The 26,020-nt window shown below is 42.4% G+C and overlaps 1 protein-coding gene across 2 annotated transcripts in view; it reads left to right on the forward strand.

Annotated features, from left to right (window-relative positions):
- The window catches only part of bchs (WD repeat and FYVE domain containing 3 bchs), a 65,447-nt gene that overhangs the window by 23,294 nt on the left and 16,133 nt on the right, over nucleotides 1-26,020 (forward strand). The window contains exons 2-16 of one of the 2 annotated variants that reach the window (XM_022833246.2): nucleotides 5,144-5,478; nucleotides 6,293-6,584; nucleotides 9,332-9,604; nucleotides 12,211-13,038; nucleotides 13,358-13,480; nucleotides 13,863-14,113; nucleotides 14,547-14,711; nucleotides 15,204-15,472; nucleotides 20,598-20,822; nucleotides 21,171-21,376; nucleotides 21,574-21,787; nucleotides 22,335-22,691; nucleotides 23,119-23,526; nucleotides 24,192-24,733; nucleotides 24,986-25,641. In XM_022833246.2, the coding sequence (XP_022688981.1) occupies nucleotides 5,144-5,478; nucleotides 6,293-6,584; nucleotides 9,332-9,604; nucleotides 12,211-13,038; nucleotides 13,358-13,480; nucleotides 13,863-14,113; nucleotides 14,547-14,711; nucleotides 15,204-15,472; nucleotides 20,598-20,822; nucleotides 21,171-21,376; nucleotides 21,574-21,787; nucleotides 22,335-22,691; nucleotides 23,119-23,526; nucleotides 24,192-24,733; nucleotides 24,986-25,641 (5,144 nt within the window). Of the gene's footprint in view, nucleotides 1-5,143; nucleotides 5,479-6,292; nucleotides 6,585-9,331; nucleotides 9,605-12,182; nucleotides 13,039-13,357; nucleotides 13,481-13,862; nucleotides 14,114-14,546; nucleotides 14,712-15,203; nucleotides 15,473-20,597; nucleotides 20,823-21,170; nucleotides 21,377-21,573; nucleotides 21,788-22,334; nucleotides 22,692-23,118; nucleotides 23,527-24,191; nucleotides 24,734-24,985; nucleotides 25,642-26,020 lie in introns of those variants that run through there. The other variant, XR_015311078.1, reaches the window with a different exon arrangement.

Raw genomic sequence — 26,020 nt, forward strand, 5'->3', positions numbered from 1 at the left:
AACAACTTTTAGCCCTATGTGTTGATATAACTAGACAGCGTCTACTTGCCCATCGGGGAAGCTAAGTACTATAAAGATTGGCAGGGCCGAAGTAATACGCGTACGTCATTTGAAGGGGATCTTAGTCATATTCCGTAGTTATGGGGACAATAGTCATGTATTTTCTATTCACAATGAAGCTTGGATACGATACGTAGTTGGGTTACGTTCAACGTCAAAGTAATTATAAAAATTATGTTGTGCTAAAATTGATATTACTCCTTTAGATTTTAGATTATTTAGTATTCAATGTAATGTACAAACTGCATTATATACCTTAAGCGCGGACTGCAAATTTGAATGCTGAAAAAAATGTAATATTTGAATAGCTTCAAATATTGAACTGTGCTCTTCGATCTTCTTTTTAAATGCTTCTCTCAGCGATCGGTGATTAGATACAGTTTTGACCCCTTATGGATTCCGAAAAACACATAGCGTCTTTTAGCTATCGTTGGGGTTCTTAAATAATATATAATACGTGTAAGTTCGTCTACCCATTGCCTAGACTATCTTTTCCTGGCGTGAGCAGTCGCAGCAACAGCTGCAGCCGTACAACGTTATTAGAGTGTACGATTTTTATCTCTTAAAAAAAAAGTACGTAACGTAATCTCGTACCCCTCTGCATACTCAAAAACTTCATGTATGTAGGCTAGCGGTACAATATTTTAATATCAGAATGAGTAAATAGAGTCATTTGAAACGTTTTGCATTATACGCATGGCTTATACAAATCTTGTTGAGTAAAGCTAATTTAGAAATAAAAACCTGCGATAAAACCCATGCGCGGCAAAGTGAGCCACGACATCGTTTCTTCGTTCACATGGCCGGTTCATTCATTCCTTTCCAGTCGTTATTTTCACTGCCCCTCAAGTACAGAAATCCTCGTCGACCTTCGATAATTTTTGCTCCCAGTTCCTAAGCTTGGTGTTGAAGGCTTCCGTTACTGGTAGTTCGACGTACGTCCTCGACCAGCAATAAGGAGCCGGTTAGGAAATATGCGAGGCGATATTTGACCATTATGTGTAATCCCAATGCTCTTTTGGGCAAAGAAGTTTTGACTCAATTTAAGTGTTTGCGGTTCTCCATTGTAGGATCTTTCCTAGGAAAAAAAATTCCGCACGTTGCTGTCGGAGCTATCTTGAGGACGAATAGGTTGCGGATGCTCGTGAGGGACAAGCGATAAGACGATTTGATCGTCCATGCAGCCAAACTGCCTTCATGTATCTTTCGGCGACGCGCACAGTGCAGCTACTGCCGTTCACGGAGAAGCGCACCCAAAATACGGAAATCGCTTACATAGGTGGGAGTACAAGGTGTCAATAGCCGCTGTCCTGCCTTTCCCTCTAAACTATATCGCCTCCGTCCTGTTCAGGTTTACGGTCAGTTCCAGAGCGTAGAGCCGACCTAAAGCTTGCTATACTTGGATCCCTTTCGACTCGCATATCCTTAAGTTGTCTGCATGAAAGAAGATTTTAGCTGACTTTCTCGGCCCTTGTGTTTGGTCAGGGGGGCCTTTTAGCAAGATGTAGTATTTTTCTTACGTTGTTCTCCTAAAGTAGGCCAACTGTCTGCGTGAGAGGCGGAAGTTTAAGTCCTTCGTTGTTAATGGTTACTCTGTTCTCTTGTAGAATCACAGCGAAAAAGTTGGCCGCGCTCATACGGTCTTCTTAAAGTCGACAAAAAACGCGTATAACTTTCCTGCTGTCGATCATCAGGATCTTGCACGCTCTTTCTGTAGAGCGCCCTCTCCGAAACCTATACCTTGCCGTTGAAATAGATTTTTCAAGTAGCTGTTTAGTCTCTATCTAGTTTAGTCAGCGGGCCGGAGAACAACTTCGCTATTTCCCGCCATGGTGACCGGGTAGAGACACCCTTTTTTAGCATCTCTCCACGGGGTTAAGAGTATACTAGTATGCAAACATCTATGAAATAGTATCAGTCCAGCACGAAGCCAAAACGACAGTCTATTTGAGCTGCTCGTCGCAGATCCTAGATCTAGATCGGAGGTTTCCTGATAGGGTAGGTTCCGAAAGACCTTACATTAGTATCGTCTCAGTGTATGGTGCCAAGAGCCTATAAAAGCGGAAAGTTAACCTAACTGGCGATTAGGCTGTTGAAGGTTTTGATTAAATGTCTCACAATCTTTCAATGGCAAAAATCTCGCCAAAGACGACCACCCAGTTAAGGATGAACATAAAAACCTTATCTATACAAAGAATGTGGTGATGAAGCTGTAGCGGTGTCTCTTTACATGGCGATAATTCTAGCCTGGTACAGCAACTGTGCAGTGGCCACCTTTCAACAGGTCTGTTTTCTTAAAGCACTGAGAAACGATGGTGATGCTAGATGTTGGGTACTCGAAGCTGTATCCACAATCTTTGGGGTCGATTGGGAGAACCTCCCTGGTAGAAGCGGAAGATTCGTGTTCGAACTATATACGAAATTACAAGCTATTTCCAAACATTTTTCCACCGGGCGAACCCGTCTCGAGATTAGGAACCTCTTAGTCCGCACGAAGTGAACGGCCCACCTTATTTCTAGCTTCGTTCGGTCTCCGAAAAATCCGAGGAAGAATACTTCCATAATGAATAGCGGAAGATCTATAATACGGATTGGATTGATAATTCATGATTGGAATTAGACGAGCTCAGGAATGAAGTAAAAAGCGATTTCGATAATGCCAGAACTTCGATAGAGAGGTTAGATTTTTTTGAGAAAAGACTAATTATTGCAAGGTGCGTTGTACATACAAGCTCCTACGATTATCCTTCTCAGACCTTTGCCACCTTTTGGGATCTTTTCGACCGTTCAGGGTCTTATACTTTATTAAATCGAAATTTAAATTCACAGAATTGTTTTATACTTAGCTTGTTTGAGTGACGCGTCAACGAATTCACAGAATCGCTCTGTTACTCACGGTTGATAATAAAAAAAAAAAGTGACTTATGAACGATTTATGTCCTGAATTGAAGCGTACACTAAATACACTCAGTGAACATATCTATAAAGGATGGTTCTATCGGCACATGCAAAGAATGTGCACAGAAATATATTTTTCATTGCAAAAAACCTCAATTTAGGTAATAATACGCGATTTATTAATTTCGTTTTTACTATATTCAAGCACATTTTGAGCTTCTGAGATTCGAAGTTTTTATAGCATGTGGAAGCTCTAGTTGATTGTTGAAACTATAGGATGAAATAAATTAGATTCCGTAACACTAATCAAGGAAACAGCTGTAACCCTTTAAATGTTATCCAACTAATATATAGCCAATAAACATTACGATTTTCCGGTAAGCGCACTCAAGTTAGTCGGACTAGTTATCCGATTACGTTAGCCGCAAAGAAATATCTGACGTCAAATGAGCGCAATGCGAGTCCGGAGCGAACGTCATGAAACGCATCTGCGAGCGTCAGCACGAAACCATGAAAGGCATCCATAGAGAAGTTCGCAGGTATACAAAAAAAAAAAAAAAAACGCACATTTGTCCGTGCGTATATCTGTGATGTGGTCTTAAACATCGAAAGAACAACCTTATTTGGAACCTCTCATGATGGCCGAAGAACAGCTATAGCACAACTAAGATACGCAGCTTCTGTGCAGTGTTTAGACGTAATGGAGGCAAAACTCAAATCAGAAAATTTCTAGTCTCCACCATATGCCGTGTTGATTGTTACCTCCATGCGCCAGCATCGTTTGCTGTAGAAAATACAACTGCAGATATGGTCGCTGCGGTTTGCCTGAGGCAAACAGACATAGTTCGGAAAGATTTCGACAGTGGAATTGACGGAAAGCGTGCTTTTCTGTATAATTTATGTTGCCTGCTAGCGTTTCCTGAGGCCTGTTATTGATTTATGTTACTATAATGTGATACTTGACTATACCGCAAAACTCCGTCGTTACTCCAAGTAGAACATCAAGTTTACTATATCCACACACATCAACAAAAGTTGATGCCTTATTATTTCTTCTTTCAATAAAATGAACAGATAGGAACAACAATAGAACGTCATAAATCAGATGCCACTTCGACATGATACAAACAAAAAACTGAAGAAGCTGGATTCCAGCAAACAGTTCCACGCACACTATCATACCCTTACGAGTTTATCTGCTTCATAACTTAGATTTCATCAGCCATAGTTGAAAATATGTTTAAGCTTCGCTTTCCTCGCCTCAAGACTCTCTAGTGCTCCCCATCAGATCATTTACCGCATGTCTGGCTAGTCCAGACCTCTATGGCCGAATCGTTGCCATGGTGCAGAGGTCGATCGGCCCGACGTCCCAGCGCACTCCAAGAACGTTTTTGCAACAAGATAATATTATTGCGTTAGCCGGATGAAGGATGATCTACACCTAATAGACATATCCTGAGGCCCCGTAGTCTTCCTTCCTGATTCAAGGTCGACAGCATTGCAGCTCTTTCGAGTTAAGAGAGAGCTCAGGTAAGACTAAAGATTCTCCCAGGATTTCTATTCATTCGCTTCGCAGCGTAGACAATAGACAGAGATGTATAAGGTGAAGGATGCGCGAAAAGCAGACATCTCTTTTGCACGGAACACGAGCTGCCGTTTAGTAACGGATTGATTTAAGTTCAAATTCAGTAGTTTGCGATAGGCGTCTAAGTGTGACCTGGGACAAGCGGACGGTTGGTGTTTCCTGAGGTCTGTTATTGATTTATGTTACTATAATGTGATACTTGCTTGATCTGTGTTGATGCGATGTCTCAATCTGTAGGGTATAGCCCCCGCTGGGCGTTCCCAAACACTAAACGGTGCGCTGTCCGCTGAGTGAAGCAGGAAGTGTGAGATCGTGATGTCGGATTATCACAGTGATGAACAGTTCGATACATTACCTGAATGCATCCTCAGTTGTGGTTACCTCGATAATGATCATATGAGGGTGACAAGTTGTTTTGATCTGTGACGAATCGGCAATGTGCAATTAAATGTTGAAACGGGATTGCTCTTATCCTCGTCTGTTTTTCCGACAAACACCGTACTCTTTCATTTGCGTACACATCACATACATACGTGCATTACACACATTTATTCGTCATTAAAAGCGCATAAGATCGCTTCTTTGTTCTACTTTTTCTAGGTAAGTGAGATCCGTCGGCGAGCCTCAAATCAATCAACAGAAACGACATCATTAGCAATCGCACACTTTCTCGAAGTGTCACCTACTCCAGGTGAAGCCTCGCGTGGCTGGCTACTTCTAACAGCCATTAATCTGTTAGCAGGAGCGGGACCGCGGGTGATCGAGGCCCTAGCAAGTCAGGCATTGCCCTCTACGCTAGTCAAGTGCCTCTACCTGTTCTTCGATCTGCCAGTGATCAATAACAACATGCAACAACAGCCCGACAATAAACAACAGAACGAAGATTTAGCACAACAACGACAGGAGCATCAACAACGACAACAAGCGTCTGATGAGTACGTCTTGAATATTCAACTTTTTTTTTCTGTTGCTTTTAAGCTAGTTTCGTCGGCTATTCGAAATAAAAACGAAAGCCTATTTAGTACGGAAAAATACCGGCCGAACAACTGTACCGTTCTCCCTTTAACTACATGTTCCTCCTTTTTGTTTGTCTTACCGTATACACAAACATGCATTGCTCATTTTGGCTTCGTTAAACGGGTGATTATTTCTGATTAAATCCTTCAGGCATCATTTGCTTCTGGCTAAGGTATATAAAAAGTACAGTGTCTGTGCCGAGAACCAATTGTGATTGTGCGCTATTCATTCTGCCGCTTTTAGAGACGTCATTGCAATTTCTGGTCGTCCGAAATCGCTGATCTTGTCGAACTTCCCACACTGGGGATCTCTTAGCATGCTTTGCACAATCTGCCAATGATGTACTGAGTAATTGACAAGATATCAGGAAATATAGTCTGACAACTAGCCATCAGAACGCAGCAGCGTACTCAGTCGGATGATATTATTTCGAATATCTCTTGGCCGAATTTCTAAAAAGTTTCGGGTAGGAAAGAATGACAGCAAAAGCGACCTTAAACCTGGGATAAATATTAAAGAATAAGTACGTTCTATTCTACGAATAAATATAAACCATTTATTTATTCACTCGTTGATGTTACCTTTGTTTATAACTAATAAAATCATGAAGTTGCTGCTGCCACAAAGATAACACAACGATTTTTTAAAGCTAAAGTGTTTATATATATATATATATATATTGTACTGCTAACGTGATGTAACGTAACTAACGCTGTACTATCTGCAACACAGGGACAAAGATAAACCAGGCAGCAACCAGAAGCGGCCAGAAGAAGATATCGAGCGGCGAGAATCCGTACAGATTAAGCAGGCAGAGTCAGCTGATGAAACTTTGTCCACCGGCCAGGAGGAATTGACAAGTGCTTCGACGACCGGATCAGAAATGAATAGTAATAAACGAACCGGACCCGCCGAATCAGCGCTGGGGGCCACGTTAAGCCATAGGTCATGTGAAACGACGACCGTTAATACGGGCAGCGCCACTGGAATCTCCGAGCAGGAGAGAAGAATTTTGTTGCAGAAGGCAAGTTCCTCTGGGTTTATCATCACTACGAAATATTCTTAAATCATTGGAAAAGTAACAGAAGAAATCATTTTTATTATATTCGGTACGAGACAACCCAAAAATACAGTGTGTTTCTTTAGGAGCTGGTTCATTTTTAATTTTTCGAGGATCCTTCTAGAAGAGTGTCGATTCGGAGTTTTGTGAGACCGTTGTGCGTGCATTGCTACATATCTGATTTAGTCGTTTATAAAATACTAAAATCATAAAGCAAAAGGTAATTAATGCAGCTGGCTTGAAAGCGAGTCCGCTGTACCTGGTCAGACTCGAACAGGTTGTTGTTTCTTTTCATACGCAAAGGCTTTTAGTTTAAATGTTTTTCTTCTCAGTTTCTTAAGACATCGCTCCTGACGTTTGTCATATAACTGATTTTTGTTCGTGAAGTTAATGTGTAAATTTTGTTTATGATCACCGGGCCTAAAACCTTTTAAATTCGTACCTTGCATCAATATTTCTGCTGATACTACGTCAGCAGAACTGTGCTATGGGACGTAATTTCTTATATAATGCCTATTATATAATGCTCAAAACACGCAGATCCAGGCTGTAAGCAGTCTACGAGAAAGGGCGAGCTATGACGAAACTTTCTGCAGCTTCGTTTTACCTAGCAGGCGGTTGGGTGTGAAGTAGTTGCTACGTTTACGCGGCCATGTTTTTCCTTCCCGTCTTGTGTACAATGAATAAAGTTCAATTAGCTGTTAGCGCTTTTTTCAGCCCCTAAGTGATATTTGCTTGCAGAGTCTAGCAGGTGACTGCTGGAAGTCCGGTATTTGTCGTCAAGGTTTGAATCTATGCGCTTGGCTCTAAACAATCGACAAGAACAATCGAGGAGAAGTCTAAACAACAGTACCTTATGTACCTTTTTTGGCCTGCTTATCCTGTAAAGATGCGAAAGCCTACCTCTACTAATGAGTGGCTTTTCTTTAATTTGCAACTTTATTTTATTACTAAAACTATCTGTACTTTGGCATTGTTTCATCATCCGGTAATAAGTCGTGTAGTATCTAGTTTCGACCACCATTTTCTCATTTCACTTTGGTTAGAAAGAATCTTAACTGATCATGCTGCTAGTTCAAAGATTTGCGGTTACTTTTCTCTGAAACAACAAGTCTTCATAGATAAATCACATATTATCCCTTTTCGAGAAGGTCTATTGGCAGAGATTTAATTAGCAGTCTTAATAATTACGTTCGTTTCGAAGAAGGGCTCCGTAGTTTCCCTTTTTCATAATTGAATCATACTAGCTGCTGAGACCTTGTAGCAGAATGTATCGCCGCACACACTACGTGTTCTATTACGTTCGACGCTAAAAAACGTATAATATTACCAATCATTACCATACTACGACAATCGAATAAACCTAAAGTTAGAGCAGCCATACATGCAAGCTATATTTTGCATATTATTGCGCTCAATTGACATCTTTCATTAGATCAAGAATCCGGCTAGTTCCGCTGTCTATTCTTGTTTTGTTTACGGGATCCCCATATAAAGCTTATACACATCTCATATTTACCTGCTCAGAAAACGTTAAAGGACATGGTGATGTAAACGCGACAGCAAGGGCGAGCCTGTGAGTATTTGTTGATCGACTTTTTTTTTTTCTTTGCTCTGGGTTCATTGTTGGATTTTCCCCATGCGCCTAAAAGCCATTCTTTGCTACCTTTTCGTCGGAATCGGGCTGATTTCAACCATCAGTTGCCGTCATCATATTAGAAGGACACTCTCTTTGTGTTTACTTGCGCCAGCAGCGTATTCCTTCCTGGCTTTTCTACCCTTGGCGTACTGAAAGGTACACTGCAGACAAAACGCTTTTCGGACAAGATATATAGATATCCATTTCACGTGTAGAGTGCAACCCGCTAGTTTGACGTATATATGACGTAGCGTCAGCTCATGATACTGCGGAGATGATGTTTCACATACTCCCGAGATGAGCTGCTGAACGAGTGATTCCTACCATGAAACCGAAAATATGAACCTACGTTCTTTTGGAGCGTCTCGGACCCGCTTTACCGGAATCCTGTCTGAAAAAATACATAACAGGCGGACAAGCGAACACTTCTCAGGTCGAGCAAGCCCTTGCCTCCGAACGAAGAGGGTTCCACTCGTTGCCCAAAGGAAGGTGGTACCCTTTTTTTTGGCCTGCTTTTTTAATTTTTGGAATGTGGGGTCAGTGCGAGAACTGAAAGCAGAATACACCAGGAGAAAGGAACGAAGGCAACCAGAGCTCGAGCAACAAATCACCCATGTTCCTCATGCATTTCCGCCTTAAGAGAATACATTTGGCTTGGGTTCACGCTTTAGAGCGTTATGGTTGCTGACGTCGTCCAGCATCTGTAGTAATCTCGGAGGTCATTTACTGCACAAATTCACCACTGCATAATGGTATCAAAGGAAATAATATCAGGAAGTGTTATGCAAGAACTGATGTTTTGCGCTACGGGAACAGCACATAAGTTTTTGGTGGCTTTAATTGACGGCAAGCAGCTAGAAAATTGGTCAATATTTACGTAGGTTAAATAGTTAGCAACTTGTTACATTAGTTAGTTGTTAGTTATATTCGGACTTTATCGTAACGACTCGAAACATGCCCTTGACGTCTGTAACTAATATCTGGCTAATATACCGTTCCGCTGTTACAGTTTAATAAAGCGTTTTTCCATTTGGTTTTCGCTTCTTTTTTTTTCACTCGTTCTTCTCGACAGATTTTTGCTCAGCTCGTGATGCGCCTATGCAGTCAGCCATGTTCGGCAGAGGAACTAGCCCATAAGGACGATCTCGCTCTGCTATTTTCAGCGATCACGACGTGGTGTCCGGAGCACAATGTGACTTGGCGTAAAAGCGCCGGCGAAGTGTTGATGACGGTGTCGCGACATGGCCTAAGTATAATGGTCGTTAATTATATGCACAAGAGACGTTGTCTTACTTCGTGCATTGATAACATGCGGAAAAGGATGCACGAATTCAGCTCGGGACAGGCATGTGATACACACGTATAGCTACTATTATTTGTTTTTCTAGTAAGATTGCCGCTACATTGTTATTAGTCCTACTATTATTATGAGTCGATGGCTGTGCCTGAAGATTGGTCGAATTGATGGTGCTTAGTGGAAAAGGGCCTTTCTACTTGAGTATTATTTTAAACAATATCACTATTCATATTTAAGTATACACATCGCATGCAGCCTCTTGTCCTCTTCATCAATGTTTTTCGGTAGAGAAGTTCTCTGTTTGGAAACTTCTGAACGATCAAAAAGTCTGAGAGTAGGATTCAAAATGTCCAGTTACCTCAAAATGATATACAAGGCTCACCTGTTATCGAGATCAGTTTTGTTTTCATACTCTGCTCAGTCATTGTTTTCTTTAATTTTATGTATACATATATATATATATATATATATATATATATATCTCAAAAAAGTGTTTTTCTAGCCAGACGGCTTTAAAGTAATAAAGCTGAGATTTGGTAGCAGTAGTAAATAACTGGAATGTCATTCCTTAAACTTTAGATAATATAGCAGCTTGCAGATATAGCAGAATTTCTGTGCAATACATTTAACATTAATTTATCATTTGACTATAATAGAAGCAGACATGCTGTCTAAGCCAATAAAAACACTGTTTGTACTGTTTGTGATCGCAATAAGAGTTACTGAAGGGAACGGCTTGAAGACTCTTTTAACCTAGAAATTTCTCTGTCCTGGTGGTGGTCGACCAGTCACGACAGAAACTGATGGCTTTTCTGCGAAAGCTGAACAGCAGCAACGATTCAGCGGCCGCGATATTGCCACTCAACTACCCTCAAACATTTTTCAACCGTTTGGCCACAAAAGAAGTGCGACGTTTGGATGCCACACGAATTGACGCGAAACCATATTTTTGATCGTTCTTCCATCGCTGAAATGGACAAGAATCGACCAATACAAAGTCGACTGATCACGGATATTGAAACAATAGCTCACCTACAACAATAGTGTGCAAATAAAAAAAAAAAACATAAAGAATGAGCTTCACAACTTGTGGCAATGTCTACACTAACGCCGAACAACAGGGTGACACTATGTGTTTATTGGTATCGCACATTTTAAGTTGCTGGCACTGACTCGGACCTTTGCGGGTTACTAAAACGATAAAACTACGATAAGCCATAGAAAAAAATCGACCGATACAATTGAACAAAACAGGCGTCGTCTTCCACCATGACAATGCCAGACCACATGCGTTTTTAGCTAGCGGCAAAAAAATTGGGTTCCTAAATGGATAATCTGAATGCGTCCGTTGTATAACTCGGGCCTTGCACCACTAGACAATAATTTATCTCTGTTTTCGAAGAACTCCTCTAATGCCGACAATTTAGTTCCACAAGCGCAGGTTATTCTACATTGAAATCACCAATTAAAATGACTCATACTCAGTTTAGTAACATTATTATTTAGTAATGTAAGAATAGTTATCTTATCTGGGTTTAGAGACCGTCAACACTTTTTCGACAGTCAAACATATATGTAAAGTGACACATAACTAGTCTTACAGTACAAAAAGACAGAAGTTTTAGGAAATAAGCGAGGTTTCGGTTAAACCAGTGTACGTATTGACTAGAAGTCAATTCTGTCGCAAAGCCGATTATTGCCCTCTTTAAATGTATGCCCTGTCCTAGATGAATAACTGCATGTTATTTTGCAATATTGCCAAAGCCATTTGAGGTCTGACACCGATGGCGACCAAAATAGTGATCGACTGACTGGGAAAAGTCGCACCCGATGAAATGGTACGACCAACATAGTAATGAGATCCCAAACGACATTCCGCCTCGCAGCAGCTGTCGTCAAATAATCGTCGGTAGCAGTTGATAAAAACCTTGAAACCTTACCTAGAACGCCTAGCACGAGTGTTTTTTATAGTTTCGCCGTTTTCGATACGCGTCACTTAGCCTACCCGATGCCAGATCTTTTGTCGTCCATCTAACTTGCTTTAGGACATTTGATGGCCTCATTTAGGGCAATTGACTTGACAGCTGCACGCATATGAATAGGCAGTGTATATAGAGCAAAACGGATGTGCTCTAAATTCAGTGATCACTTTTCGTCGCTATTAGGAAACAAACACGACATTGTAATCTAATGTAATTGTAAGTTGAAACCGTATTACCTTATTGAAAGACGCTTATGCTATTGAAAGAATTAAACGACTTTCCCGCTGTGCCAACCATGAGGAATGAAGTTGTTCAATTCGAGACTGCACGCGGACGCACTCTGGTCCTTTAGCAAAAATCTGAGGAATAGGAAACAACGATTCATGTGGTCATTCCTTTTCCTGTTTTGCCGTCCCGAATTACTTGTATTGAGTACCCTACCATGACAGGTCGTATCGATTCTTTTCGGTCAGTCAGCTCAGAGACGGTACCTGGAAATCCTGACCAAGGAGTCCCCGGTTCAAACCTTCCACATATACACACCATCTGTATATCTGGATATCTATCTAGATATCTATCTAGACTATCTATCTAGATAGTAGATCTATATAGATCTACATATAACACATAAACAGCAGCACCCTCTAACAATTTTAAGTCTTCCTATTGCAGGTCCTAGAGATGTTCGTCTGTCTTTTCTGTCTGCTCAAGGATTCAAGCGAGATCAGCCATGTCCTTCTCGACGAATTTTCCTCGTGTTCCGGTTACGGACTCGTGGCAGAGTTCATGCTGCGTTGCGAATCGGAGCTAGATAAAGAAATAGGCAACGACCAAAACAACAGGTCACAAGACAGGGGTAATACGGGTACAGATGTACCACAGGCCGGCCAGAAGACGTTTGCTGCAAGCAGTGGCAGCGCAAACAAAACAGTCAAAGATAACAACTCAAGTAACCAACAGAATCGGTCACACATGGAAACTGACGTGCAAACCCTTAGCAGAGGAGAAACTGAGCAGGTGCTTAGCAGTCTAAGCGTCCTGCTCACGTCCCTGGTGACGTGCGGGTCCGAACCGCTGAAACCGGTTCATCCACAAAGCTTGTTCCACATGGACGGGTTCGTCTTACCGCCGGCGCTAGCCCGAGGCACATGCGTTCGCAACCTGGACGCGTACAAAGTGATCGAGAGCTGCTTCTGGCGTGCGCGCACCGATCGCTTACAGAGCCTCTTACTAGATAGTATGGCCAGCATCTACAAAGCGGACCCAGCCAATTATTTTATACTCGATACGATCTATCCACTATCAGCGCTGCTCGACCGAATGCACAACAAACCGAAGCGAGTGCAAATAGGCCTGCTGAAACTGGTCGAATACGTGCCAGAAAATTTGCGCTTCGTACCCTGCAAGGAGCTGGTGGCCGTTAGCAACGTGATTAAAGAGCCTGACTGCTCTGAGGAGACGGCGTTACTCTGTCTTGAAACACTTCAGAATGTCCTTAAGGTAGATAGGTTTCAAACGACAATGTACAATAGTGTACGTAGCTAATGGTTCGTGTAGACACAACAAGTGAACCTGCTAGACTTGAGTCACTTAGATTTTACCATGAACAGCTTTTTTTTTTTTATGAAAATAGCTTTTTACTACGTCAGGTTTTGTTGCAACAAGCGTCTGCTAAGTGTAGGACTCATATACTTTTCAATAAAAGTACATAGTTGTAGAATACGGCAGTACTAGGGTACTGAACGTAACAATGTGACAATATCGAGTTATTCTGTATAGTCTTTATTGAAATGTAAGCTAATGTTCTTATTGGCTGAAGGTTAAACCGTCATTGTATAAGAACGTGTTTCGTGAGGTGGGCCTGCTTGAGGTGCTCGTACTTCGGTTGCAGCTTTTTCGCGATGAACAAGAATTGGTTCAGCCCATCATCGATGTACTTCAGGTTTGTTACTTTAGCCCATGTAAAACCTTGAAGCAATATTTCTCTAACGATTTCAACTGTTAATTAGCAGATGGAGATAAGATATAATGCAGTGGAAACATTTTTACCGTCCAAGTGAAAAGGTCAAGGAAAATCGCTGATCTTTATCCTCTCACAAGCCGTTAATGAATGCTGATGTGTACAAACAGACGTAATCATTACTTCATTATCGACCGTGTCATGTTGTTAACTATTATTACCATCATTTCCAACATGGCAGCGGAGAACTTTGGAACTCTTTTTCAATTGTAAAGTCCTGACCATATATTTGTCTGTATCATACAGCTAGGACTGAAGTTGTTTATTTTATCCCGTCCCTATTCTATTGTCTTCTCTGAACTAGGCCCTGTTGTCAGGTTCTCAAGAGAACTGCAGCGTATTTCGCGATTCTGGCGGGCTGAAATATGCACAAGGTCTGCTGCGTTCATCGCGGTGCCGTCCCCTGGCACTCGGCCTGTTTAAGGAAGTGATGACGTCATCGGCCTCCCCAGACGAAGATATGACGTGGTTACTTGCCGCTGTACCAACCGCTGACGCCCAGGTCGAGCTAAAGATTGACTGCTTGCTTGCGCTACATGGCCTTTTGGCTGAAAGGTAGAAAAGGCGAAAAACGAAAGGAAATTGGAAAAATCTTTCCCCAGCGAGTCCCCTCGGACAGTCGGCCTCTCGCGAATCATACTACTGCCGAGAGGTTTTAGCTCCCCTTTACAAAATAAAAATAACAACAAAATCAGCTTGAAAGGCTCCTCAAAACGTCGTCGTCATTGTACTCAATGACGAATTGCAAAGTCAATATCTACCCTTTCATGTCGAAATAAACTTACGCACCCATCTCCCGATAGGCCAGTAATGTGGTGTTACCAGTTTATCTTTTGAGGGGCACACATGTTAACTAGCTCGATGATCGTTAATTACTCTATTATACATAACTATTGCGAGTACTATTTTTATTACTGCATTATAGTTACTTGTAGGACTTTTTCTACTACTACTAGCACTAGTATTATTTCAACTGTTACTATTTCAGCCACCGCATTCGGAGCGTTTTCCGAAAGGTAAACGGTTTCGTTTATCTCATGACCTTGTTGGCCTGCCTTGAGGGGTGCCTATCACCAGCCCAGGCTCCCCTGCGTCCCCCGCAACTTTTGCGTCTCATTCGTACAATACTTGACACGATCGCAGTAGCAATGAGGTAACATTGGCAAATTGTCATTTTATTACCAAGACTTTCAGTGGGTTGTATATGCCTTTTTTGTTTTCTTACGTATGTTACTCATATGTGAACGCTGAAGTATTCGAACATTAAAACTGAACAGAAAATCAACAAACGGTATTCAAAGCTGTAATACAGAATCACACTTTTAGTTGAAACGGAAATGTATCTGGGTATGAGTTTCTAGAGAAGCGCTCTCATCGTACGGGATGCACTTATACCCACCGGCAGCTAATTATCTGTATATTAAGACATCATAGTATGTAACTTCTCTCGTGCAGATGTCTCACTTGTTGTTAATTGAATACGTATCTAATCCGCCAATGATTTTATTCTCGCTATAAAGAAGACTTTTTTCTAAGCCATATCTGTTACTCAGCCTGATATATCTGTGTTTCCATCCACGATCGACTTGAAACCAGAATTCACAAATTAACCCACGCTTAATATACCCTCCGGCTACATTTTCAGATACGAACCTGCCAACGCTAAGGTTTTCGCCAACGAAATCTGCGCAACGAACTCGCTGGTCGATTCGCTCAAGTTGTTGGGCTGTTTCGCTTGCGGCGAGGACGGCAAAGAGAAGAGTCTCGAACAAATTCACGCAGTGTTTACTGGCGATGCAAAAGATGATGTTGAACGTTACGACCATCTAGATGTGTGCACGCTGATCATGCGTTTTCTTTACGATATGGCCGTTGACTGCAATACGACCGCTACAAAGCTACTGCTGCAAACAGGTGAGTCCCGTAACCAGGATTGGAATAAATTTGGGGAGCTGTGGGAGACAAAGAAAAAAATGCATTTGGTAGTTTGCTTTATAAAGGATCATAATAAAAATAAAAATAGTGGTCATATGCGGTCTCGACGTGTAACTTGCTCAAATATTATGTTGATATAATTCAGTCGAAGGCCGCACCGTCATAGAAAGGGACGGCACTTGGCAGTGATATCAATAGCTTGACAGTGGCACAAAACTGCAACAGACCTCACTATAGCGTCCACGTCAACGTCCGCTATTTTAGCTGGCGTGTGTTGGCAGTTGCCTTAATCGTATTTCTAGTTACATTGCTGTCGGGTCTGTTCGGATGAGTATCTCTAACTCAGGTTGAAGATGAATGATGGTGGACGACACGATTGGAGAAGGGACCGATAGACTGTACTGCGCTAATTTTAAAACGGTATCGAGACGAATTGAGAGATTTATGGGTCTTTGAAGTAACTTACTTATGCACGTTATGAGAATTAAGTATTGGATATAGTATGTATAGAATAATATCAATGGTCAAAATAATGGTAGGAATAAAAATTAATCCTCATCCAGAGGTTACATTAAACCTGTGCTGCTGTCTATTGTCGTTAACTGCAAGTGGGGATACGCATCAATCTTACTCTATGTATTGCCTGGGCATGCCTAGAAATAGAGAAACCTTTCTATTTGTACTCGTTAGTACAGAATCAACTGTTGTTTTATTTATGATCGCAATTCAATAATTCAAAATGCCCGCGATGCGGGCACCATATTTTCTCATGTTTCGTTTTTGTTCTATTCACCGCTCCGTTCGGCCTCAGCATTATACAACAACCGTGATTGATTGACTTATCACAGGGGCAGAATGGGGTGAACTTGAAACCTGGAAAATTGCTGTTCTTTAAAAAAAATCTTGTCCCGCATATGGGGTTAAATACAGAAAACATACGATCTGCAGGTGCGTAGCAGACGTCTTTTTCGATACTCCGCCTAGTTATCGACTACTGCTGTGTTACGACATGGCGAGCTCTGTTAAAGGCTATAATAATAAGCGTCAAAACATTAATAGTAATGGGAGACAACGTTGTTTACATCGCAAATTTCTTTATAACGACGTCCAAAAATGGCACATATATAACGTCATCAAGATGGAGGTTCATTACATGCGTTACAATCACTCGATCCATAATAAGGATAGAGAATACATAGAATATTTGTTGGTTACGATGTCTGAAAATGGAAAATCTCTGCTGACGTCGAAATAAGGGTTCATCACACACTTTACTATAACTGAATATCGATGTAGATAGAGCCTTGTATATTAAGTAGCGATTCAGTTGTAATAGCACTGCAAGCAGGCTTTACTTGTAGAAGCGTATCTAAAACAAACGCATATGGATTGCCACGTTTGTGTAGTCCATGATTTTGAAAGAGATGAATGCTCCATGAGAGCAACGACGTCATTCTTCGAGCAAAATTTGAAGTTCTAATATTACTTCGCCTTATGGGGAGTATACGTTAGAAGAGTGCTCATTCTCAACCAGATACATGTTGACATTAGCATCTGCGCCAGCTCTTTCAACTTAATCAAACTTTGAATTTAACCTGCTTTAAGTGAAGTATAGAGCGCAAGTTGTCTTTCGCTAGACAGTTGTACCTTGAAGCCGCACGTTGCATGTACAATGACGCCTGTCAATAAGGTGACCGTAGGACTTATGTACCAGATGATGACATGAGATTTATCGGAAACATTCAAATAACTGTATGGATCGAAAAATGAAAGTAGGGTAGTCATACAACAATCGACAGATCGTAGAATCAATAAACCATTGTTAGCTTGATTTTTTGCCACTTGTTTAACACTGGTAATACAAAGTGAATATGCTTTTGTGGCTTATTAATTTTACTTGAATTGTTTGACGGAAGCTATCCGAGAGGTCGTCAACGTGTCCAAGGCCCTGGCAGGGCACAGGTAAGTAGGTCAACAGGACGTACAAAAGCGCAGCGAAGGACAGGCACAGTCCTGTAGTGATGTGCACAGTTAGGATGCTTTAAAGATCCTTGGCATGTGGCAGGCGTTCCGAGAATTTGGCAAAGCCTGTAAAAAGTTGAGTTCGTAGCATTTTCTGCACTTACCTATAAATGGGCTAGTACCACAAAGGGGTTGCTAGGCAAGGGGCATACCTCTTTCTTCTCAAGGCCTTAAGTGGTTTTTGGTTATCTTCTTTATCGTTGTATCCGGCCCCCTGGCGGAGGTACCGGGAGATCCTGTCCTGGCCAAGGTCGCCGTCAAAAGCATTAATGAAGCATAAACGAAAGGCTCTGTACTGAATATCAACAAACACACAATAGGATAGGGCGAATAGGTAGCAATAAAGTGCTTCTGTTACGTAAAACACACGTTCGTTGGCCGTTACAATTAATTCCCAGAAAGTTAAAAACAAGAATAAAAATATATGAGCATGGCGATAACTCAGGCAGCTGGTGGTTTTGGCAGAGCTTTGATATGTAGTAAAATTTTCTGAGCTTTTGAATACGATTGGCTTAAGTCAAAAAAAAGTCATTTCGAGTCAAAACCTAGAGATGTTATCCACTGATTAGAAGTAAACATAAGCGGTCCCGTTATAGCTTTGTGTGTGTATCTGCACAATGGTTTTAGGTCCAAGATCTGCAAAAGATAAGCCAGTACACATGCGGATTTCGTGTTATATGTTCGGACTGCAAATAGGGATGTGTAGAAATACGAGTTGAATAACCTGTTTGTCGAGAGATAGCCGACCTGATAAGATTCTTGTTTTGTGTTGTGAGTGCGTGCTTGGAGTATTCAATAGATTTCATGACAAACCTACCATCTAATAATGCTCGATCGTGTTATCTAACAATTGACGGCGCTCTTCGGCAAACTTCCCCAGCAAGCAACCCTGAAGATTACAGTGAGAATGACGTTCTACTGGCCTATCTGCGATCCTGCGAGGGACCTGTTTCGCTTGTCTGTGCATGCCGTCTATGCCACAGTCATCTTTCGAGTATCAAGGAGGCGCTTTGGTGTACGTGACCACTTTACCGTGACCGTCCGGATACCCTTCTTCATTTAGCGTTCCTACAAATCTCGGATGCATATTCTCAGTTATTATACCGTTGAGCATTAATTCTTGCGCTAGATACGTTACATCATGCCTCATCGATTCAATGCGTACCGTATATTTCGTTAGAACAAAGCCTATCGACGTAGCTAAATTGCGCGCGCAATTCAAAGCCGCCTAGCAAGCTCCCAGTGACAAACGTTGATTCGTTTGTCAATTGCCGATTGCAACAGTTATCTTTTACCAATCATATCCTAAATGAAGTACTGTATGAATAAAGCAATAACTCCGTCCTATCTGGATGTTAGTCTAATCAGTAAGAGGACGCATTTTTGTTTTGCGGCCTTGTGACGGGGTCCTGTGCGGTCTCTAGACAAACATGTATAAATAACTGGATCTACTAAAATGACACAGCATAATCAATGTAGTATCGTGCATTTAAACTATAATTTAATTTCACAAATCGTATTCTTTCACATTTGCTTATCCATGCAAAAGCGCGGCGCTCGGCTCTATCGTGCTCCAATGCATTGATAACTACAATTTTGATATTGTAAACTGGAATTTTTTTACGGAAGTATTAGCCAAGTCCTTACTGGAACCTTAATATAATTGCACGAAAATATGAATCCTTTTTTTTGGCAACAAGTTTCATACGTATACCATGTCCTTTCTTACCAGACTTATTGCTAACGGCTATAAACAACTACTGGCAAACAAAGAGCGTGCTCATGCAACTCCTACGTTGTCCGTAAAACCTGTTTATTTCTACTTGAGCGCTATGCAAATGTTTGCGTGCTTGCCAGGACTTTATCGCCGATGCCACATAAATCTGTTTCTGAGCTTATGCTGTCTGGTAACTTATGAATTATCGTTCATCCCAACTGTTCTTTTCAGCACATAATCCTTTCTTACGAAAATAGGAGGTATTTTCGGTTGGTTCCTGTTCGCTGTGCCAGGTCATATACTCCATAACTATATCCTAACTACAAAATGGATGTAATCGAACTGTATGGCCAGAATCATCGTAGGCATCATGCGACACTTTAATCTTGGCCATACCGGAGCAGACATTAGAACACGATATTTCTGTGCGTTGAAAATAAAGGTCAAACGGCGAGCTAGTAACGAATGCGTACATCGTATGAAGAAGGAGATTCGTGAGGGTCCGATGGAGTTCAACTGCGACAGTGTTTAGAAGAAAGTCGTTAGCTTTGTTCTGCCCAACAACAATTATTAGTTATAGCGTATTAGCGCTCGCCTACTTTTAAATAAGCTACATTAGTGTCATGAGCCGTCTGCTTTCCTAGAAGGGCTTAATCACTTGTTGCTACCCATGGATGAATAACTCGTTAGCTCATAGACTTTAAGATTTTATTCGGTAGAAATGTCTAGATTAGGCTAAAATGCGGAGCCGTTTTCATGTAATAGATAGATTTGATTAAAAACAAAAAAAAATATTGAATTCGGCAAAATGGTTTAAGTTGAGCTATCTCTATATAACATTGTAGTGGCACCCTATTTGTACTACCGCAACTTGCGCTTAGTAACAAAGTGCAATAGCTAGTTAGTATAATTATATCAGGAGTCAACTGTACTGAACGCTTTTTCTTTTGTTTTTCGCATGGTAACAGAAAAAAAGTATTCGCCCTATTGATCTGAAGCAATCTGAACGTTTTTATGCAGTAATATTTATTTTTGTAACTGAGCATGAAAGGGGGCTTGAAATAAAAAAGAAAGAATGGGTCCTAATGATGTAGAGTAATATTTGAAATATTCGCTGTATTAGACTGTTAGGGACGATCTGGCCGTTGATCGGAACCTGAGTGATTAAATCGGTCTGGGGATTTCAGGTCGGCTACTATCGAGTGGGAATACATTTGACGCGGCATTGATTTGTGCCTCTGGCTAAAAAGCCAGATCCCGCTGCTTCAAGCCTCGTTAACGATATATATTCAGATCAATTAGAATTTAAGCATTAAACTTTTTCGACTTTTATTTCACCTTATCAGATCTGTTGGCTTCTTTTAGGTCAGAATTCCCATTGCACAGTATTGCCCCCAGGGGCCGCCCTGTGCCTTTCGTTGCCACCAACAGAAGACCCTTTGATCGTACACTCGGGTGTAGTGATAGCCCTGCTACAGATTTTGCCCTCGCTCTGCGATCGTAACGTCCAACTGTACGTGGCTGAACTGCTTAGATCCCTGGTCCGCACGGAAAGAAACCAACAGATCATGTGCCAGGCCGGACTCGCAGGTAACTCTCGTTCTATCTGACGATACCATTTCTACACATCTCTGCACCGTCTTTGCTGGACTATCTGTCCAAATCGCGGCCTTATGTTTATGCGTCTATTGTATTATATGTACGCCTCACCCGTCGCAAGTGACCGCTCTACTTTAAAAGTCTTCTTGTTCATAGTATTCAACGCATGCACCTAGTGTCCGTATGGTAACCACAGATACGCGTACTTAAACATGATAGCTCATGAGTTAACAAAAAGTAAGATTATTTTTAAATTCATCGATTTCCTAGATTACATATTTTTCCCAAGGTCCATGCAGATTTCTAACTAAATCCCACACTGGCCATTGTCGATTTCAGGTCAATTACTTTCAAAAATGAAAAACGCCTTGGAGGACGAAGGACATCAACTGCACATCGTTATACAATACATGTTGGAACGATTAGCGGCCCAAGCCCTTGAGCCGCGCGAACTACGATCTTTCTTGCGACTTGGTAGTCCACTTCGATGTGACGGGCCGTTTAAAGACGGCGGAGCCGTACCACTAACTCGGATAAAAACTCTCGTAAGTTGACGGCGCATTCACATCGCATCCATTTTCCGATAGATATTCAGCAGGATATTAACTAACGTACGCTACTAGTGGTCACATTTAATTTTATGCTGCAGATGATGTACGCGACTGGATATATGGCTGTAAATGTTGTTCATCGAACTTTATTGACAAAGCGTTTACCATTTCCATTTATCGTTTCTATTCAGGTCTCCATGACAACTCCCAAGGATGGGCCAACATTATCAACAGTTTGTGCCGCTTTTGTCGAGCTGTCACTTTCACGTGAAGGCTTTTCCTGTCTGTTTTTACCTTCCGTAGCACCTCAGTCGCTTTCGGGCCCAGCTATGGTGGGTGTCGTGGCAGCAGACAGCGTTCTCGGGGGTATTGGCGCAGGGGATCGAGTCTTTCCCCCGCAGACAGGTTAGTAATAGTAGTACCGCCGTTATTTGAACATTGTGCAGAACGTTTTTTCCTAATAATTCATTTTGCTCTATAAATAAAACCCTTTACGCTGTTAATTTTTCCGTGGGCTCCTTTCAATCGTGTCACAGAAAAACTTTTGCCTTACGTCAAAGTCCTGCTACACTTGATTGACTGAGAGCATAAATAATTAATGGATTCGATTATTGCAAAAAAATATCAAAATGTATGTTTCGTGTTTCTCTCTTTGCATATTGTGTATTGGTTTTATCTATTCCGCTGCTACTTGTGTTTCCTTACCTTGGCTTCGTTATCGATTTACTCGCATTAAAAACACAACTGTGATGGCTATTGGCAGACTATGATTGTACATTATATATTGTTCTTCCTCACTGTCCGTTCCTCTGCATATCTTTACTTGTCGATCGTTAATAACAATTCTACGTCGTTTCTCCCTACGCCAGCTTGTTGTTCACTCCCGCGGATAAATTACGATCAACCCATAACCATGCTTTCGGTCCCTGTCATCTCTGTCTTTGTCGGGCAGGTCTGACGTTTTCAACGTGGTTCATGGTGGAACGCTTCAGCGGGTCGCATTGGGTTCGGTTGCTGTCAATTTTCCGACAACTTCGAGATGAGCAGACACCGTGCCTTGGGCTGGAGCTCTCAGAGAAGGAGCTGCGCTTGCAGGTGAACCTTGATCGAGCCACTATCTCGCTAGCTCGTGCGGTAACCGCTGGTGAATGGCATCACCTTGTCGTTTGTCTTACCCGATCTGTCCTCAAGAATAACTGCTCGCCGACGGTCTATTTCGACGGAGTCGCTCTGCAAGGCAGCTGCTCTAAGATGAGCTACGTGCCGCAGTATTCGGGCGCGGGCTCGCAAAATATCTTTGCGATCATCGGTAAGACGTCAACCTACAAATATAAGTAGCAATAAACGTGAAGAAAACGGGTCGAAATCCGTAAAAGCAAAATAGCGTGCCTTTATTATGTATTACACGCTATGTGTCTAATCTCTCAAGACATAAATTAACACAAAAAAATAATTTAGATACCCACCAGTTTTCAGTGGCCCGTCTACAAATATCCAAGTAGTGCTTTAGCTAGAATTTGCACACTGCGCTGATTTCTGATGCGTGGTGTTAAACCGGCGACCCCCCCCCCCCCCCGCGCGCACTGCAGTTTCGATGTATCTGGTGCCTTGTCGGAACGCAGCATTCGTGTGTAAATGGATATTTACTGATTATGTGATTAATAATAATGTTACCAGTAATAATTCTTTCTTTAAAAAGTTCGAGCTTGTTTAACCTGTTCTTCGTCCTCGCTTAGGCACTACACCCTCGCAGCGGCAGGTATGCGCATTGACCTGGAAACAGGGTCCGTGCCATTTGATTGAAGAGCCATTGACCGAATCAGCAGTTGTACACCTATTCACCCTGGGTCCGTCCTATGTTGGATCACTGCAGAGCGCACCGCCAGGTGGCATAGGGCCAAGTCAAGTTGGTTTAGGTGGAATGCAGGTGTCCGAAGAGCGTATCACGTTCGGGCTGAACGCGACCGCCGTTTCGACGATGACGTTAGCCAAGATGCGACGCGTCTATTCGAAGCACGACTGTAAAGCGATCGCCAAGATGCTGGGGCTGTCTTCTCACGAGAACGCCACCCCAATTCGCATCCTGCATAACTCGGCCGCACATCTCGCAGGCGCCGCAAGATCACTAGGCGCCGTCCTCATAGGTGGGGATTGATTATCAGTAGATATGGAACAGCAGCGAAGATGTAGTGGTGCAGATGTGTCTGCTTAACAGACTTAGGTACGCTTAGCGAACAACAAGCCTGCATCCAAAACCAACCGTTGACAGACGCAAGGCTCGCTTTGTGCTAATAAGAATCAGCCGTATCAAGAAATGTAGAAAGCCAGTACAGAATGTAGAACTGGAAATGTTTATTAGATATTCGGTAGCAGTTATAACTTGAAGTTTTGCAAGTGCCTAAATGGGCACGTCTTTCAGCGCTTGCCGATACGCTGGTAAAGGCCTATTAGGGCAAAGGCTGTGGTAAATATGACTGAGCTCGTAATATTACATAATAGCGGGTCAGACATGGCTGGCAGTGGCATTTGAAGCAATTGAAAAAAATAACTTTATGTCGACCCTAATAATTGAGGTATTAGATATTTTCGCTAAAAAAATTAGCCCTTGACAAATAATTATAAAAAGGTGCCCACAAAAATTGGGTCAGTTGGCTTTTCTGCCTCGAGAAACAACTCATTAGCCCCCGATGTCATTGTCGACCGTTTTTCATCAACATCCACAAGTGACACCACACTGATCTGATATAATGCCCATATACTTTCTGCTGTTTCTACTTTGGTTGTAAATATGGCTGCTGCAAATTTTCAGGCTACCTAGGAGCACGCACATTTGTGCCGCGACCTGTGGCGGTCACCATGGAAAGTGTCGGTGGTACCGCCGCACTACTCGCGCTAGTCTCATATGCTAGCAACGTAGAATCATTGTACGCCTCGCTCAAAGTGCTCGTTTGCGTGGTCCGGGCTAATCGGCCGGCCCAGCAAGCGATGGAGCGTACGAAAGGCTATCAAATCGTGGCGGCTGTTCTTCGCAACAAGAGTCAACTGCTCAACTGCCATATCTTGCACCTCGCGCTAAGCTTGGTGGGAAGCGCTGAGTGCGCTCCCACAGCGGCTGGCCGACACTCTGTTGCCCCATTCCGGGACGTTCTCTGCAATCTCGACGTGTGGCGCGATGCCGCGCACGATCTACAGCGATCCCTCTACGAACATCTCCTTCAAGTGGCATCTGATTCAAGCGAGACGGTATCGCTGATGCGAGAACTGGATCTCGTGTCAAAGATTCTCTACACGCTTTCGGAACCCGGCAGGATGGCACCGCAGACGATTGCTACGTGCTGTGATCTTTTAAGGGTAACTAGTTAGTCAAGCTAGGACAACAATAGTTGATCGAGAAATTATAAAAAAAAAAGGGAGAATTTCGGACAGATTTCCATCTTTCTATGTCGTTTATATGGCAAATTACTCATATATTACTATATGAAACTACAACAATTACAACGTTAAAATTAGAGTTAAGTCAGGGTGAGACCTTTCTCCGTTTGGATTATACCTGTGCCTAGCCATTGCATAACGCAGTATATTATTGGGTTAATCGTCTCACAGCTGTTGCTACAAAACACGTCTCGCAACAGTGACATCCTTCGTTTTGGCCAATTCATCATATGGACCCTGCCTGCACGAGATCAAGACCCAGTATTCACCAACTTGCGGGTTAAATGCCTCCAGCTACTTAGCACAATGGCTGCCCCATCAAAGGGAGCCGTTAACACAGGCCTTTGCGAGCAATTGGCTCGGGTGCTTGGCCTGGACTGGTTCATCGTCCTGCTGTCCTCCCACCTGGATCCTAGTACCCAGTTATTGGCGCTTCAGCTGCTCTCATGCATGCTATGCCATCAGACTCTCCTGGTGAAGTTCCGCGACGCCAGCTGTAATGGCGGATGGCTCCAGGAGACCGACCCAGTTCTGTTAGGACTGCGTGTGAGTACTCAATCAGGTGCCATTAAACAAGAGACGTTGCATGTCCCGGGCTTTCAATCACTGGAATGGGCCCTCTCGAAAATCCATCCAAACGTGACTTTTAGCAACATGTTGCTCGCGATGCTGTTTTCACGGCCGGTGACGAAGCTCCCGTGTGAGATAGTGGAAAGCGGGCCGATCAACAATGACATGTTCGTTATGCTCTGCGCCGTCCTGCGAGCAATGGTGGCGAGCGGTAACGATGCAGCAGCTATGGCCATCCTCGACGTCATCTCACGAAGGTTCGAATCGGACATAAGCTAGACGAAGCTGTAAGCGTGACTATGACAGATGCATGTCATGAAACTAACAATATATACTCTGAAGGGTTTTAAGACTTTATGCATTAACATTCTGAGTTGATGTGTTGTTAATAGACAGAACAAATCTCGTAAGATATACACGGGGGGGGGGGGGGGGGGCAGGTCTTCAGAATACTTTTGTTTGAGAACAATTGTATTTGAAAAGTCGCTACTTAGACAGATCGACTCGTGGCTACTGTAACGCGAAAGGAGGTGGTTTAATTACTTTTGAGAATACAATTGTGTTTTTTTAATTATTCTGTATGTCAAAATTGAATATAGTATATTTTCAGAGAACCAAAGAATAATGGTTCAATTG

Source organism: Varroa jacobsoni, unplaced genomic scaffold (genome assembly GCF_002532875.2).
Source record: "Varroa jacobsoni isolate VJ856 unplaced genomic scaffold, vjacob_1.0 scaffold_442, whole genome shotgun sequence".
NCBI lineage: Eukaryota > Metazoa > Arthropoda > Arachnida > Mesostigmata > Varroidae > Varroa > Varroa jacobsoni.